The sequence below is a fragment of the Centropristis striata genome, chromosome 5 (genome assembly GCF_030273125.1).
Source record: "Centropristis striata isolate RG_2023a ecotype Rhode Island chromosome 5, C.striata_1.0, whole genome shotgun sequence".
In the NCBI taxonomy this organism is placed as follows: Eukaryota; Metazoa; Chordata; class Actinopteri; order Perciformes; family Serranidae; genus Centropristis; species Centropristis striata.
Window position 1 is genome coordinate 8,692,632 of NC_081521.1, and position 15,295 is coordinate 8,707,926.

At 37.2% G+C, this 15,295-nt stretch overlaps 1 protein-coding gene across 1 annotated transcript in view; it reads right to left on the reverse strand.

The window, feature by feature from the left end:
* Nucleotides 1-15,295, reverse strand: part of plxnb1a (plexin b1a) — a 142,913-nt gene that overhangs the window by 52,154 nt on the left and 75,464 nt on the right. The window contains exons 6-14 of the mRNA XM_059333327.1: nucleotides 14,774-14,874; nucleotides 13,750-13,882; nucleotides 12,508-12,664; nucleotides 11,598-11,706; nucleotides 10,569-10,677; nucleotides 8,086-8,847; nucleotides 5,369-5,467; nucleotides 3,454-3,576; nucleotides 1,030-1,123 (exon numbers count right to left, since the gene is read on the reverse strand). Of these exons, the coding sequence (XP_059189310.1) occupies nucleotides 1,030-1,123; nucleotides 3,454-3,576; nucleotides 5,369-5,467; nucleotides 8,086-8,847; nucleotides 10,569-10,677; nucleotides 11,598-11,706; nucleotides 12,508-12,664; nucleotides 13,750-13,882; nucleotides 14,774-14,874 (1,687 nt within the window). The remainder of the gene's footprint in view (nucleotides 1-1,029; nucleotides 1,124-3,453; nucleotides 3,577-5,368; nucleotides 5,468-8,085; nucleotides 8,848-10,568; nucleotides 10,678-11,597; nucleotides 11,707-12,507; nucleotides 12,665-13,749; nucleotides 13,883-14,773; nucleotides 14,875-15,295) is intronic.

Sequence of the window (15,295 nt, forward strand, 5' to 3'; positions counted from 1 at the left end):
TACTATTAGTCTAGACGGATTTCAGAATAAAGGGCCTCCTATAAGAAGTGAGGAGCATTTATGGGTACAAGTCAGGAACCGGCCTACCTTACAGATCTCAAGGGTGCCGATTCCAAAAAAAATGGTTCCCAAGCGAAATTTTGAGTTTTTGACCTTCTAATTTGTATATCAAATGGCCAATTGCCCATCTGGCTCAGTCATTGGACCATTTCCCCTTAGTTTTTTTGTAAGTAGGCAATCAAGATGAGGAAATTAAGTTTCTGGATCTATAGTCTAGGGTCAGAGCAAGGATATAGTGGAGGCTCAGTGCCTTTTTTATGTATATGTATATATGCAAAATACCAACTGGAACATTTAAAAGTGATATTGATCGAATATTTATGTCGGCCTTAAAAAAAACACACAAATAATGCTTCATTTCACCTTAAAAGTTGGTATTTTGCATATATATATAAATATACAAAAAGACACTGAGCCTCCACTATATCCTTGCTCTGACCCTAGACTATAGATCCAGAAACTTAATTTCCTCATCTTTGATTGCCTACTTACAAAAAAACTTGGGGAAAATGGTCCAACAATTGAGCAAGATGGGCAATTTGGCCGCCATTTTGATATGCAAATGAGAAGGTCAAAAACTCAAAATTTCGCTTGGGAACCATTATTTTGGACTCAGCACCCTTGAAATAAGTAAAGTAGGTCAGTTCCTGACTTGTACCCATAAATGCTCCTCACTTTCACTTTTTGGACAATTACGTCTATAGTCTAAGATCAATTCAGACGTGTGGACTTCACGCTGACTCAAACCTGCGTAACGAGCTGAGAGCAGACTGAGATCTGATCGTACCCTCCGCTCACGTCCAGATTGATAAATGCAGAGCCTTGGGTAGAAATGATCGTACGCCCACTTTGCGCTCACTTTCTGCCGTAAGCTCGTTTGATAAATGAGAGCCAGTGTGTTCCAACTACTCTATGTATTCAGATTGCCGGACACACAGATTCTCCTCACACACAGAAAGAAACACACACCATAAAGATCGTCAGCGGTGTCGATGAGGAAGTTGTTTTTTCTCCTCACGTTGATCATGGCGGGGTATTCCTCCATCAAGGCAGAATAGGCATACTGAAACAAGACGAGATATTAAACCAGCACTAGCACTCCTTATGATATGAGCTGATGGTATGCACATTCATGTGCAAAGATCTGGTTACAAGAGCTAATGAAACAAACTCACAGAAACACAGGATCGCATGATCAAGAGACAGCTCTTTATTGATTTTTGTTAATACAGCATGCTGCTGGTGTATTGGTGTTGGTTATGACCTTTCTTTTTGTTGATTTATCTTGATTTACAGACAGTCACACCCAGGACACCGGCTGTTCCAGCCGCTGCCCTCTGGCACATGTTTCATGGTGCTTAAATCATCTTATTTTTACTGTACAACATGTGCAATAGGCTTTATTTTTACTGTGCAACATGTGCAATAAGCTTTTTCTCTGTGTGACATGTGCAATAGGCTTTATTTTTACTGTACAACATGTGCAATAGGCTTAATTTTTACTGTGCAACAGGCTTTATTTTTACTGTACCACATGTGCAATGGGCTTTATTTTTGCTGTACAACATGTGCAATAGGCTTTATTTTTACTCTACAACATGTGCAATAGGCTTCATTTTTACTGTACAACATGTGCAATAGGCTTTATTTTTACTGTACAACATGTGCAATAGGCTTCATTTTTACTGTGCAACATGTGCAATGGGCTTTATTTTTGCTGTACAACATGTGCAATAGGCTTTATTTCTACTGTGCAACAGGCTTTATTTTTACTGTGCAACATGTGCAATAGGCTTTTTCTCTATGTAACATGTGCAATAGGTTTTATTTTTACTGTACAACATGTGCAATAAGCTTTTTCTCTGTGCAACATGTGCAATAGGTCTTATTTTTACTGTACAACATGTGCAAAAGGCTTTATTTTTATTGTGCAACATGTGCAAAAAGCTTTATTTTTACTGTGCAACATGTGCAATAAGCTTTTTCTCTGTGTAACATGTGCAATAGGTTTTCCCTTTACAATGTGTCTCTGTTTACAGTCCCTTACTTTGTGATTCGTGTGTGATGTCCTTTTTTTCCGTTTGTTTGTTTGATGGGTGCATGCCTTAGTTGGTTATTGGCAATGTTGGCAATGAAAATAAAGACTCTATTCTATTCTATTCTATTCTATTCTATTCATTATGGATGCTACCACATGGGTGGGGTTTACTCCATTAGTTTGAAACAGACAAACAGGTTGTCAGTCGACATATTATGAAAGCAATTTTTTTGTGCTGCTGCTTCACAATGATAACTCAAGCTATGTCCAGACCAAGAAAGATGGTAGTTTTGTTGGCACACTGGGAGAAATGAACGTGATCACACTGAAAATCTGTGTTATTAGTGTGGGACAAGTAGCCATCATTTTCCATGGTTATCTTGATAATAACCAAAATCATTATCAAGAAAACCATGGGAAATATCTAGATATCAGCTCTGAAATTAATCTCTTATGAGCTATTTTTGTTTTTTTCATGATAATATAACAACAAAATAACACCAACTGCACCGAAGAGGCAGATTAACTGAGCTTTTTAATTATTACTAACAAAGAATGATTTTGTTTTGCCCTGAACTATCTGCAAATGTTCTTTAATCATGAACATTAAGTTTTGTGAAAAAGATCTGATACACAGCAAGGTTATAATAGTTTTGTTTTTTTCATTAGTTTTAGTTTTAATTTTGTTGTCAATTTTTCTTTTCAAATTCAGTTAGTTTTAGTTATTTTTTTAAAGTGTGTTTGCTAGTTTTAATTAGTTTTTATTTTTTGGAAAATGCTTAGTTTTTAGTTTAGTTTTTATTAGTTGTAGTTGTTTTGTAATGGGGTATTTGTTGGGTGCCAGATTCAATAAGGTCACAATAAATGTTTCCTTTATTTCCTTTGTCTGATCCATCTCAGCCCCAATAAGTTTATTAAGTCATAAAACCAGATAGATGAAATAGATTTCATATCAACCAAAAAGGTTTACGTATGAAAAAAGGTGACAAAGATGAAAACGAAGGACATTTTCACTATAACGACTTTGTACTTTTGACATGTGTAATGACAATAAAATTGAATCTAATCTAATCTAATCTAATCTAATCTAATAATTTTAGTTAGTTTTAGATTCGTAACCACAAAATACAGTTTCAGTTAGTTATCGTTTTTAAAAAAACTTGTTTTGTTTTTGTTTCAGTTAACGAAAATGTTTTTTCAATTCTAGTTTCCGTTATTTCGTTAGTTTTTGTTAACTAAAATAACCTTGATACAGAGTTTTCCAGGACAGCATTATTTCCAGGATTGAAGACTGTACTGTGGACTAAATACAACAACACACTGAAATAAATCAATATATGGAGGTATTTTCTGACCTGGTGGGGCTGGCAGGTGATCAAGAAGACTGATCGGTGTGAGGCGTCTGGCTCCACGGAGGCCTCCACCACCACCGACTGGTTCTCAATGTCCAACACACACTCGTAGTCAAAGTTCTCGTCCTAAATGTAAACACCACAGACATTCAAATTCTCCGACATATATCATTAAACGGTCCAACTGCAACAGTTCCAGAGTGTCACTGCAAAAGCTAATTGTATGATTTTGATTTCCTGGGGAAAAACAACTGAAAGTCTTCACATAATGCTTGCTTTGTTTTGTTATGACAGTGAAATGATATCCTAAACACAGAATGCATCATAAGGCTCTATGGGCTGGAGCTTTTCATATGAGCCTTGTAGAACCTGATAATGTAATAACCCTGATAATGTAATAAAAATCTGCACTTGAGTCCATTGAAAATGTAATAAAACCTGATAATGTAATAACTTCCCGATAATGTAATAAAGTGCATTTCCCAATAATGTAATACACTTTTTTTTTTTTTACCAATAATGTAATAAAGTGTAACATTAATGGGAGGTTATTACATTATCAGATTAGCCTTCATTTCACAAGTCCAGATAATGTAATAACCCTGATAATGTAATAAAAATCTGCACTTAAGTCCATTGAAAATGTAATAAAACCATAATGTTATAACTTCCCGATAATGTAATAAAGTGCATTTCCCAATAATGTAATACACTTTTTACCAATAATGTAATAAAGTACAACATTAATGGGAGGTTATTACATTATCAGGTTAGCCTTCATTTCCCAAGTCCTGATAATGTAATAATTCCCCAATATTGTAATAATTTAACAGCAGACCACCATTACTTGGGTTCAAGTGGTGATACTGTGTATCAACTCTAGCTCAAGAGCTCTAGCGCCACCAACAGGTCAAAGTTGAATGTTTATTCACTTTTGACCCGTTCATCCGTTTTTCACTAACGATGTATCACTGGAACCCTTGGGCCAATCCCAGCTCAATGCATCCTCAATGGGGTTTTTCGGCCAAATTGGATTTTCCGCCATCTTTGATTTGATCAAAAACCTTCCATTAATGTTACACTTTATTACATTATTGGTAAAACGTGTATTACATTTTTGGGAATTGCACTTTATTACATTATCGGAAAGTTATTACATTATCAGGTTTCATTACATTTTCCATGGACTCAAGTGCAGATTTTTATTACATTATCGGGGTTATTACATTATCGGGAATTTATTACATTATCAGGTTCTACAAGCCTCCGTGCCCTTTTAAAGTGAAACAGGAAATGCACTTTACAGCATTTATTTTGCTCTTACTGCTGTTATTAGACTTTAAGACTAACAAATAATATGAACCTTAACCCTCTGGAGTCCATCTATTTACTGAAAAAACACATGTTTTATCTACATGTTTTATTTATATATGATATGTAGACAAGCTGAGAAAGCCAGTTAAAGTTCAATCATAGGAGCTTTCAGTGTGACATTTATGTTTCTAGAACATTATTAAAATGTGAATTTTCTTTCTACAATGAAAACTATTACTATTTTTAATTTACAAGCAAATAGACTGTTTTGTAGTTTTATCATTTATTATTTTTTTCTACTTTTTTTGTGTGTATAAATGGTAAAAAAAAAAAAAAGAAGGTACATTTCCATAGACACCTGTGTCTTTTGTTTGTATTTTGGGTTCCTGGCAGCTTTATACTTTAATTAAAATAAAATAAAAAATCTGACTGATAGCCAAGTTTGTGTGGAGAAAAAGGAGCAATGCATGTGATGTAAGGACAAACTGAAAGATGCTGAACAGAGACAGAAACTAATACATAGGAAGTTGACAAATTGGAACCAAAATAAGAGAAGTTTCAACAGCATTAATGTAGTCTCACTCACTACGGATGGATACTTTACCTGAAACAGGTCCAGGTGTTGTCCAACCAGAGTGACTTTCCTCTCCACATTGACAGGAAGCAGAGAGGAATCCTGAACTTTCTCCACACACGGACATTCCTGGTGACAAATTATTAACCATTACAACAAAAAATATCTACAGTACACATAAGGGGAATGAAAACGTAGCTACAGTAAATCTACAAACTAGTCAAAAGGATCTCCATGAACAGGTGTCCTGTACATCATCAAGGGTGTTTGTATGTAGTTGCTTCAAGCGGCTAGAAAAAATTAAAGGGATGGTTTGGGATTTTGGACATTAAGTTGTATGAAATACCTGCCACTAGTGTAGTGCAGCTAGTCTCAACCTTGCGGTCCAGACCCCAATTGGAGTCCCGAGATGATTTCTGGGGGTCGCCAAATCATTTTGGAAGTCAGCTCTGTCTCCACTGTGTTAAAGTGTTCATGTGTTTTAGTCTTTTTGGTCATTTAATGTCTTTTTTGGTCATTTTGTGTCTTCTTTTGATCATTTAGTGGTCAATTTGTCTCTTTTTTTGGTCATTTTGTTTCCTTTTTTTGGTCATTTTGTGTCTTTTTTTTTTAATTTTGTGTCTTTTTTTAATCATTTTGTGTCTTTTTTTGGTCATTTTGTGTCTTTTCTTTGGTCATTATGTGTCTTTTTTGGTCATTTTGTGTCTTCTTTTGATCATTTTGTGGTCAATTTGTGTCTTTTTTGGTCTTTTTGTTTCAATTTTTTGGTCATTTTGTGTCTTCTTTTTGGTCATTTTGTTTCAATTTTTTGGTCATTTTGTGTCTTCTTTTTGGTCATTTTGTGTCTTTTCTGGTCATTTTGTGTCTTTTTTTAAATCATTTTGTGTCTTTTTTTAAATCATTTTGTGTCTTTTGTTTGGTCATTATGTGTCTTTTTTGGTCATTTTGTGTCTTTTCTGGTCATTTTGTGTCTTCTTTTGATCATTTTGTGGTCAATTTGTGTCTTTTTTGGTCATTTTGTTTGCATTTTTTGGTCATTTTGTGTCTTTTTTTGGTCATTATGTGTTTTTTTGGTCATTTTGTGTCTTCTTTTGGTCATTTTGTGTCTTCTTTTGGTCATTTTTGGTCGCTTTTTAAACGCTCCTGGTGGGCGTTGACACCGCATGGTGGACGGACCAAATACGTAGGGACAGGCCCGGGGGATTTTCGGTGCAAGGAACTTTAGATGAACCATGAAATCAGCCTTTAAATAATCATTCGTCCTAACCAAAACATTACACTAGGTCCTATGAATCATTCTCCTCCAATCCACCAAACTGAGATTGTGGACAGACAGACCACAAAAATGATCTAAATAAAGTCCTCTTTGATGTAGGTACCACACTGCAAAAAAGGTGTGTCTAAAAACAAGATAAAAACACTATATCTGAGGGAAATGATCTTGCTGCATGGACAGATCATTTCACTTGACAAGATTTCTTAAATTAAGATGATTAAATCTAGAAATAAGCATGTTGAACACTTAAAATAAGAAATTAACTCTTAAAACAAGATAAATTAAAGCTGCCAGCAGCAATGAACTGGCCCGAGCAGAGTGACCTGATGATTATTTGTTTCGTACCAAAATAAAAAAACAACTTTAGATTTAGAAGTGTGAGATAATTTATCTTATTTTAAGTGTTCAACATGCTTATTTCTAGATTTGATAATCTTAACCTAAGAAATCTTGTCAAGTGAAATTATCTGTCCATGCAGCAAGATCATTTCCCTCAGATTTAGTATTTTTATCTTGTTTTTAGACACACCTTTTTTGCAGTGTACAAAAAAAAAATCCACCATGGGAGTAGTTATCCAGTCTTATTCCTATCCTAGCAGAAAGTCTGTGAAAAAAAAGAAACTGCAAGCCAAACTTAAAAAGAAGCAATAATAAAATAACCAGGAAGACAAAAACACACCATAGCAATGAAACATTAGACATAAAAAAACGAAGGAGGGAGTTGACTTGAAAATGTCATGATAGTGGACAGCAATCGTCTTAAAACAATCTCAAAACACAGCTATTGTTGGGTGAAGTGAACAGAATGGTATGGAAGGTGTAGACTTCTTGATAAAACCTGTCAGGTCAGCTCCTTGAATTTCTAAAGCTCAACCCTCACATCTGAGATTACACTGATTTTGTGTTAGTCACTTGTCTTTTTCATTGACGGGAGAGCTAAAGAAGATAACGGCAATACAAGTGTAGTAGTCAGTATTTATCATTGTTTGCATTGTTGAAGAATGAGGTCCTCATTCTACAGCAATACATATATGTGTGTATATATATGTATATATATATGTTTGTGTGTGTGTGTGTGTGTGTATATACATATATATATATATATATATATATATATATATATTTATATATATACACACACACAAATATATACATATGTATATGTATATACATATATACATACATATATATACATATACATATATATACATATATATACATATACATATATATACATATATATACATATACATATATATGTATATATATATACACACATATATATATACATATACATATATATATATATATATATACATATATACATATATATATATATATATATATACATATATACATATATATATATATATATATATATATATATATATATATATATATATATTGAAGCAGGTTTTCATCTCGACTGTTGAGACGGTATGATTTCTAAACCAGCTGCTTCTGAACTCACCAGGAAGTAAGAGTCAGTGGAGGAATCTGACTGGTAGTCTGGTGCAGATTCAGAGCTGGGGTCAGTAAGTGTTTCAGGTGATTGTGTGGAGGTGAAGGGCTTTTGGCTGGGAACAGATGAACCTGTCGTAGAGTCCACTCCGTCTGGTTTCTCCCACTCATTCAACCAGGGGAGTGAGTCTTCAGATTCGGCCAGAGGGACGGGCTCCGTGTGGTCTCTGGTAGGCAGGTCTATTAAAAGGGACGCTTGGCTGGAGGTGGTTGAGCTTACATCAGAGGAAGACCCAAGAGTGTCACCAGACGGCTCTAATAATCTCAGGATAGGGACTACCGGTGCACTAGTGCTGCTGGGTAATGTAGTGTGTGGAGCTCCATCAGTGATATTCAAGGTTTTATTCTCCTGTGAAACAGCTCTTGTAGTGCTGCTCTCTGTTGTCCCCTCTGCGTCAGGGAGGGCCCCGCTTGTGGTGGTGGTGACGTTGGTGTGTGTGGTTGTGGCCTGGCTGAAGGTCCTCACAAAGGGGGAAGTTGAGGCCAGGGTGAGGGGCGAGGTGGTGGTGGCGGGTGGTGTCACTGCAGTGGAGGTTGAAGGGGCAGCTGCTGTGGTGGGGGGAGGTGTCTCTGTGGGTTGTGGCTGTGATGTTGTGGTTGGGGCAGTTGTTGTTGTTGTTGTTGTTGGTGTTGTTGTTGGAGCCCGGGTGGTGGGAGGTAAAGGGGTCTGTGTTCTGGTGGGTGGGGGGATGGTGGGTGTTGGCGGTTTGAACTTGACAATGGAGCACAAGTGAACAAGCGAGGAAGGAAAGGACAAAAGAAGCAGGGGGGAGACAAAATTAGGATAAAACAGAAGGGTGTGCAAATACATTACAAAGCAACTTATGAGTTAAAAAAAAGATTCATGGTAAAATCTGTACAAAAAAAGACAAACAAGACAAAAACTAGACGAAATATAGCAAAATGACATGCACAGAATAAATGTACACAATGTTGCAGTATGATCAGCAAAACAGACCTAATGTCTTTGAATTATATTCCACACAGTCATGGATGGATGGGCCACAGGCCAAGGGGCCCCCTCACCTACAGCTTGTCACTCAAAGTGACAGGTACCAACCGAGAATAGAGTCAAAATGACCACAAAGTAACATATGCAACTACAAAGAACAAAGAAATGCAAAAGGGCTGAAAAAAGTCATAGACACAAAATAGACAGCCAGAAACGCCAAAAGGTACTAAAAGCACGGTGGCTCTGACAGCTCACTGCGCTGCAATTTAAGAAAACACATGCAAATACACAAAACACAAGAAAATTGAGAAAACATCTTCATCAATTTGACAACACAAGCGCAGCATTTAGAAAACGCTGCAAAGACCACAACACAACAGAAGTTTTTCCAGAGGACACTTAAAAGTGATGCACACCTCTGGACACGCTTGATATTATCACGTTATTTCAAGATAATGATAATTTAACGTTATAATGTGAAATTATCACGTTATTTCATGATAATAATATTTTCATGTTATAACATGATATATAGCGTTAGCCCTGTAGCGTTAGCCCTGTAGCGTTAGCCCGCTAGCCTGTATCAATCACATTGCAGTTAAACAAATCAAATAAATGAATGATTCTCAACGGCACCGAGTTGGTCTTGGTCTTGCTAGCCCGCTAATGTTAGCATGCTATCGAGTGCTGGCTAACGTTAACATGCTATTGATTGGCCGTTAACGTTAGCACACTATGAACGTTAACAGGCTATGAACGATATAACGTGAAATTATCATTATCTTGAAAAAACATGATAATATCAGAAGTGTGTCCAGACATGTGCATCACTTTTAAGTGTCCTCCGGAAACACTTCTATTGTGTTGTGGTCTTTGCAGCGTGTTTTGTAGATTAGCATGTGTTTTCTTAAGTTGCAGCACTGTGAGCTCTCAGGGCCACCGGTAAGATAAGCAAAGCGGCTACAAAAAGGGTCAAAACCACTTCAAAGAGACATAAGACAACTACAATGACAAAATAATTACATAAAAGGGGTAAAAAAAAAAAAACAGACAGCAAGAAAACATGAATGACGACAAAGAGACTGAACAAAACAACTACAAAGCAAAATAGCTTCAAAGAGTCACAAAATAACGACAAAGACACAAGGCAACTACTAAGAGGCAAAAAGACTACAAAGAGATGCAAAACAGCAGGAAAGTGACCACCAAGAGTCAAAGCAACTACAAAGAGACACCAAACGACTTCAAAGGGGCAAAGCACAACTAGGAAAAAAAAATCCCCTAAATTAACAACACACACTGATGATGTAAATGGGTTCGACAAAATATTAGAAATACTTTTAAATATAAAGGAATACTATTCAACAGCACCACGGACTGTAATGATCTTCCGAAACGAGCATGAAGTTGAATCAACACGTCTTCGAGACATCTCTCGATGCAATCTAAGCCCTTCCCTTTCACACTTGATGTTGACTCACATTCTGGTTGTAGATGGTGACTCCTTGGCTGCAGGTTGATTTGTGTGTGCAGACGTGCTGATGGATGCACCAGTTGCAGCCCCAGCGACTGCTAACACACCCTTGGCATCTAGCAGAGCACACAGCAGAGACAGGAAGAACAACACAACTAATCATTACAAAAAGGGAGAAGCAATGCAAATGTTAGAAACTCCTTTTGATGGTAGAAATTAATTAATTGCATTAAACACATTTGTGAATATTGAATTTGTCAAAACAACTATGCATAGCTTACTTAAAAGTATCAGAGGTTTTGCTACATTGTGTTGAATAATACGTGTGTGTGTGTGTGTGTGTGTGTGTGTGTGTGTGTGTGTGTGTTCTTGTACTTCCTACATAGTGAGGACCGGAACACATTTTTAACCAACAGAGTGAGGACATTTTTGCAAAGTGAGGACATTTCGGCTGGTCCTCACTTCTTGAAAGGCTGTTTTGAGAGTTCTGACTTTTTTTAAGGGTTCAGGTTACATTAGGTGTATGTAAAGGTAGCCATGTGTTAGGGTAAGGGGCTAGGGAACAAGGTTATTATGGTTAACAAAAACAAATCGGAATAACGAAAACAAGAATTGAAAAAACATTTTCTTTAGCTGAAATAAAGATAAAAATGAGACTTAAAAAAAATGATAATTAACAGAAACTGTATTTTGTGGTAACAAAACTAAACAAAATTACAGTGAAAATGTCCTTCGTTTTCGTCTTTGTCAACTTTTTTATACATAATGAAGATGGATAAGACAAAGGAAATAAAGGCAAAATTTACTGTGACCTCTTTTAATCTCCCACCCAACAAATACCCCATTACAAACAACTAAAACTAATAAAAAACTAGTTAGTTAGTGAGTTAGTTAAAACTAACTGAATTTGAAAACAAAAATTCACAACAAAATTAAAACTAAAACTAATGAAAAATCCAAAACTATTATAACCTTGGTAGGGAATTCACTGTATGTGTGTGTGTGTGTGTGTGTGTGTGTGTGTGTGTGTACTCACGGCCTGCGTCCAGACAGCTGCTGGACCAAGCTGCAGTTGTAGAAGGTGAATTCTGTCTCTGCTACCGTCACGTTTGTGAATCGCAGGGACAGGGTCACCATCACAAACTCTGCATCACAACAAATCACTCATCAGTCTGTGTCTTCAAACTATCTGATCAACTTTTGTGCCATTCTTTTTTTTACATTTTTTATTTTTACTTTGTGAGAGCATTATCATACAGTACATCAAATACATACATACATCAAAAGAAATTATCCACCATGGAGTTTCAAAATGAAATAAGTAATACAAACTAATCAATAGACCCAATTAAACATAGTTCAATGTTACAATACAAAACAACATTACAGGGTCATCCTTACAGTACTTCTGTCTGTTCCAGATTAACATATTCAACCCACTTGGACCACAGTTTAACACATTTATCTTTCTGAAGGTGAAGGGAGAAGGTAATCCTCTCCATAAGATAAATGTAATGTACTGTACCGATCCACTCCTGCACCGTAGGTGGGTCAGGGAGCAACCAACGCCTTGTGAGTGCTTTTTTACCAGCAGTTATCAAAATACCTAATAAATATTCATCAGCTTGCCTGACCTGTAAATCTAAATTTCCTAAAAATAATATAGAAAACTGCATGGGTAGGTTAGTGTTAAATATGCCACTTAATACTTTATGAAGCTCTATCCAGAAGGATTTAACCATTGGGCACTCCCAAAAGACATGCCAGTGATTGGCTTCCCGGTGTCCACATTGTCTCCAGCACGTAGCTTTTGTGCCAATCTTAAACAACTCAAAGTCAGAATTTCCCATTCCAATCTCGTTGCCCCCTCCTTATTATATTTGGTACACACTGAAAAAAGTCGGCCCATTGGGTACAATTGCTGCCCAAATATAAAAAATACTCACCGTCTCCATGACCAATGGGAGGCAGACTGCTGGCATCAGGGGTGGAGCATATTACACCAGTTTTAGTGGGTGAGGCAGGAACTTCTGTGTCCTGGAAGAAGCATGAGTAGGCTTCTCCTTCTGCTAGGCTTGGGAGGCCCTCTACTGACACTGTGATCTGAGGAACAGAAGACACAGGGACGTTATCACCAAATGGAAAAGATGGAAATGGAAAGGAAGTGAGCTGAAAGTGACTGTGGTGTTGCATCCACCAATGGTGATTAAAGAGCCAAAAGATTATTTTTAGGGCCGGGACTTTAATGCGTTAATTAAGATTAATTAATTACACAAAAATTAAGCCGTTAAAAAAGTTGGCGCATTTTAATCGCACTTATTTTTGCACCGCGGAACGTTTCTCACTGGATGAGTTTCAGGCGGACCGATTATACTGGAGCACCAACTAGCGTTGATGAGTTGAGACAACAACAAACCACAGTGAACATGAAGGAAGAAGCTGATGAGACGCTTTGGTTGGCTCAGATACAACAGCTATAAGCTCTCAAATACTTTCTTGAATTTCATTTCTATCTGCTACAGAGGCTGAAAAATCTATTATTTAGGAGGTGCTGACACTTGAAACTTTAGGTTTTAGGGGGTTATTTTAAAATCGCCCAGAGGTTTTACAGGCATTTTTTCCAGGCTTTTCAGGCCTAAATGGGTTACATTTTGTGTCCTCAAAATTAAATTAAATCAAGATTTGAAAATAAGAGAACATTCTCAGTCTATTCATCTCACTTCAGTCTTTTTATTTCTCCACAATGAGAGTTAAACCGACAGACTGACCAACAAAGTATTCAGTCAAACTGAACTGATATCGAACATGTTTTTCTCAACCTGAAGCTTGATTGGTCTGAATTTTTTTTAATTAAACATAAAGAAAGCCGAACTTTGCAGCGTTGTTTCGACAACTTCCCAACACGATATCCTGACGCACATGGTGCCACTAGATTCCTTAGATATTCTAGTTTCAAATGATACTCATTTTTTCATATGATATTCCTAAAATCTTTGGCGAAAATGGCAAAAATTACTGACAGCCCACTGGCCTTTAGAACACTAAAAATCAATACTTGGCGACCGGGAATCAATATTATTTCGCCACACAAAATATCCTGATACTAACAATTTTTCCCCCACCTCTATATGACGCACTCTGTATCTATTGTGCATTACTCCCCATCCCCACTCTTCCCCTTGCATTACATCAGTTTTCTCCCCCCGGCTGATGTTGTACAGGCTGAGGTGCTGGATACTGAGGCACTGCTGCATCTGGTTGAAGCTCCACAGCCACTGGCCCTGCACAGAGCCTCGCCGGCACTCCCAGCGCTGGCCACACCTGAAACCACACAGAGAAGTAAGAGAGACAAAGAAAGACCAAGTAGATAAGGATGTAGAAAGGTGTCTGAGCATGGAGGCAAACCAGGAAGTGCATTAAGCTGCATTCTACTGAAAATTCCAGCAGGGGGCGCTAAGTTTGGCTGCAAAAAAAATCTGCCCATTCATTTCAGTGCAAAATTTGAAAACCTCACTTGATTTATAACCTCAGAATTTTTTTTCAGGACAACACTATGGTCTCAATCACTAGTAAAAAATTTGATGTTAATAGTGTAAATAATGGCCCCATTTAGAAGAAAATAGAAGATAAAGAATTGCATGATTAGGGGCGGGGCTACCTTTGATTGACAGGTCACTGACAAGGCGAGCCGTCACCAGGAGAGAAGCAGAACAATGCGTATCCACGGCAACGTGTCAATAAAGTTATACATAACGTTATGTAGATAGAAAAGAGGACGTTTAGTGGTTTGGTCTCATAACTTTAAACCTTTCACTGTATTTTCACTTAATGACAGTTTATTTGAACGTTTTGTTCAGTAAAAATGTCTTGTTCAGTGTTTGGTTGGACTAACAGACACTCCAAGGAGTCGCTGCTCAGTTTTCTGAGGTAAGTAACGAACATTTTTTTTTTTTTTTTTTGCTAGCCAAAACTAACATCCCAGTTAATGCTCCAGTTAATGCTAACATGAATTAGCAGCAGCTTCTCTCAGTCAGGTTGAGGTGTAGAGAGGCTGGAAACAAGATGGCGACGAGTATAACGATGAACTCGAGGCTTCCAACGGGCCACAAACCAGTGGGTGACGTCACGGTGACTACGTCCATTATTTATATACAGTCTATTGATGCAAGAGAGCTTTCACAGTAACACCACCATTACATTGCACTGACTCACCGTCCCTCCAGGACACACCAGCCACAGTACGGGTCTTTGGCAGAGAGGCAGGATTGACAATCCAGGTGGTCTCCACATTCTGCTACTGGACGCTTCTCTACCTAAAAATGATGACAAGGGAGTACTCAGAAAAAAAATCCATGAAATGTGTGTAACTCCTACCTATTAACCTTGTGGTTTGTAATTCAATGAAATCTGAGTTTTTCATAATGAAGGCACAACGAAGCTTCGTGAAGCAATTGCTTTATTTTTTCACCCCACTAGATGGCGGTCTTGGCTTTAAAAAAGGGCTTGAGTAGTGGTGTATGTGTGTGAGTGTCTGTGTTTTCAGCCCTTTATTGAACAAAGAGTGCCATCTCTTGAGCTCCTTATTTAAAAGTAAATGCTTCACGAAGCTTTGTTGTTCCAACACTAGTTTTTCATTAATCCTTAGAAATCCACATACACCATTTTTTGTCTTTTAAATCTTTTTTTATATCTTCTTAACAAGCCGGCCTCCGGCTCGTTAGCAGCTCCTTAAGA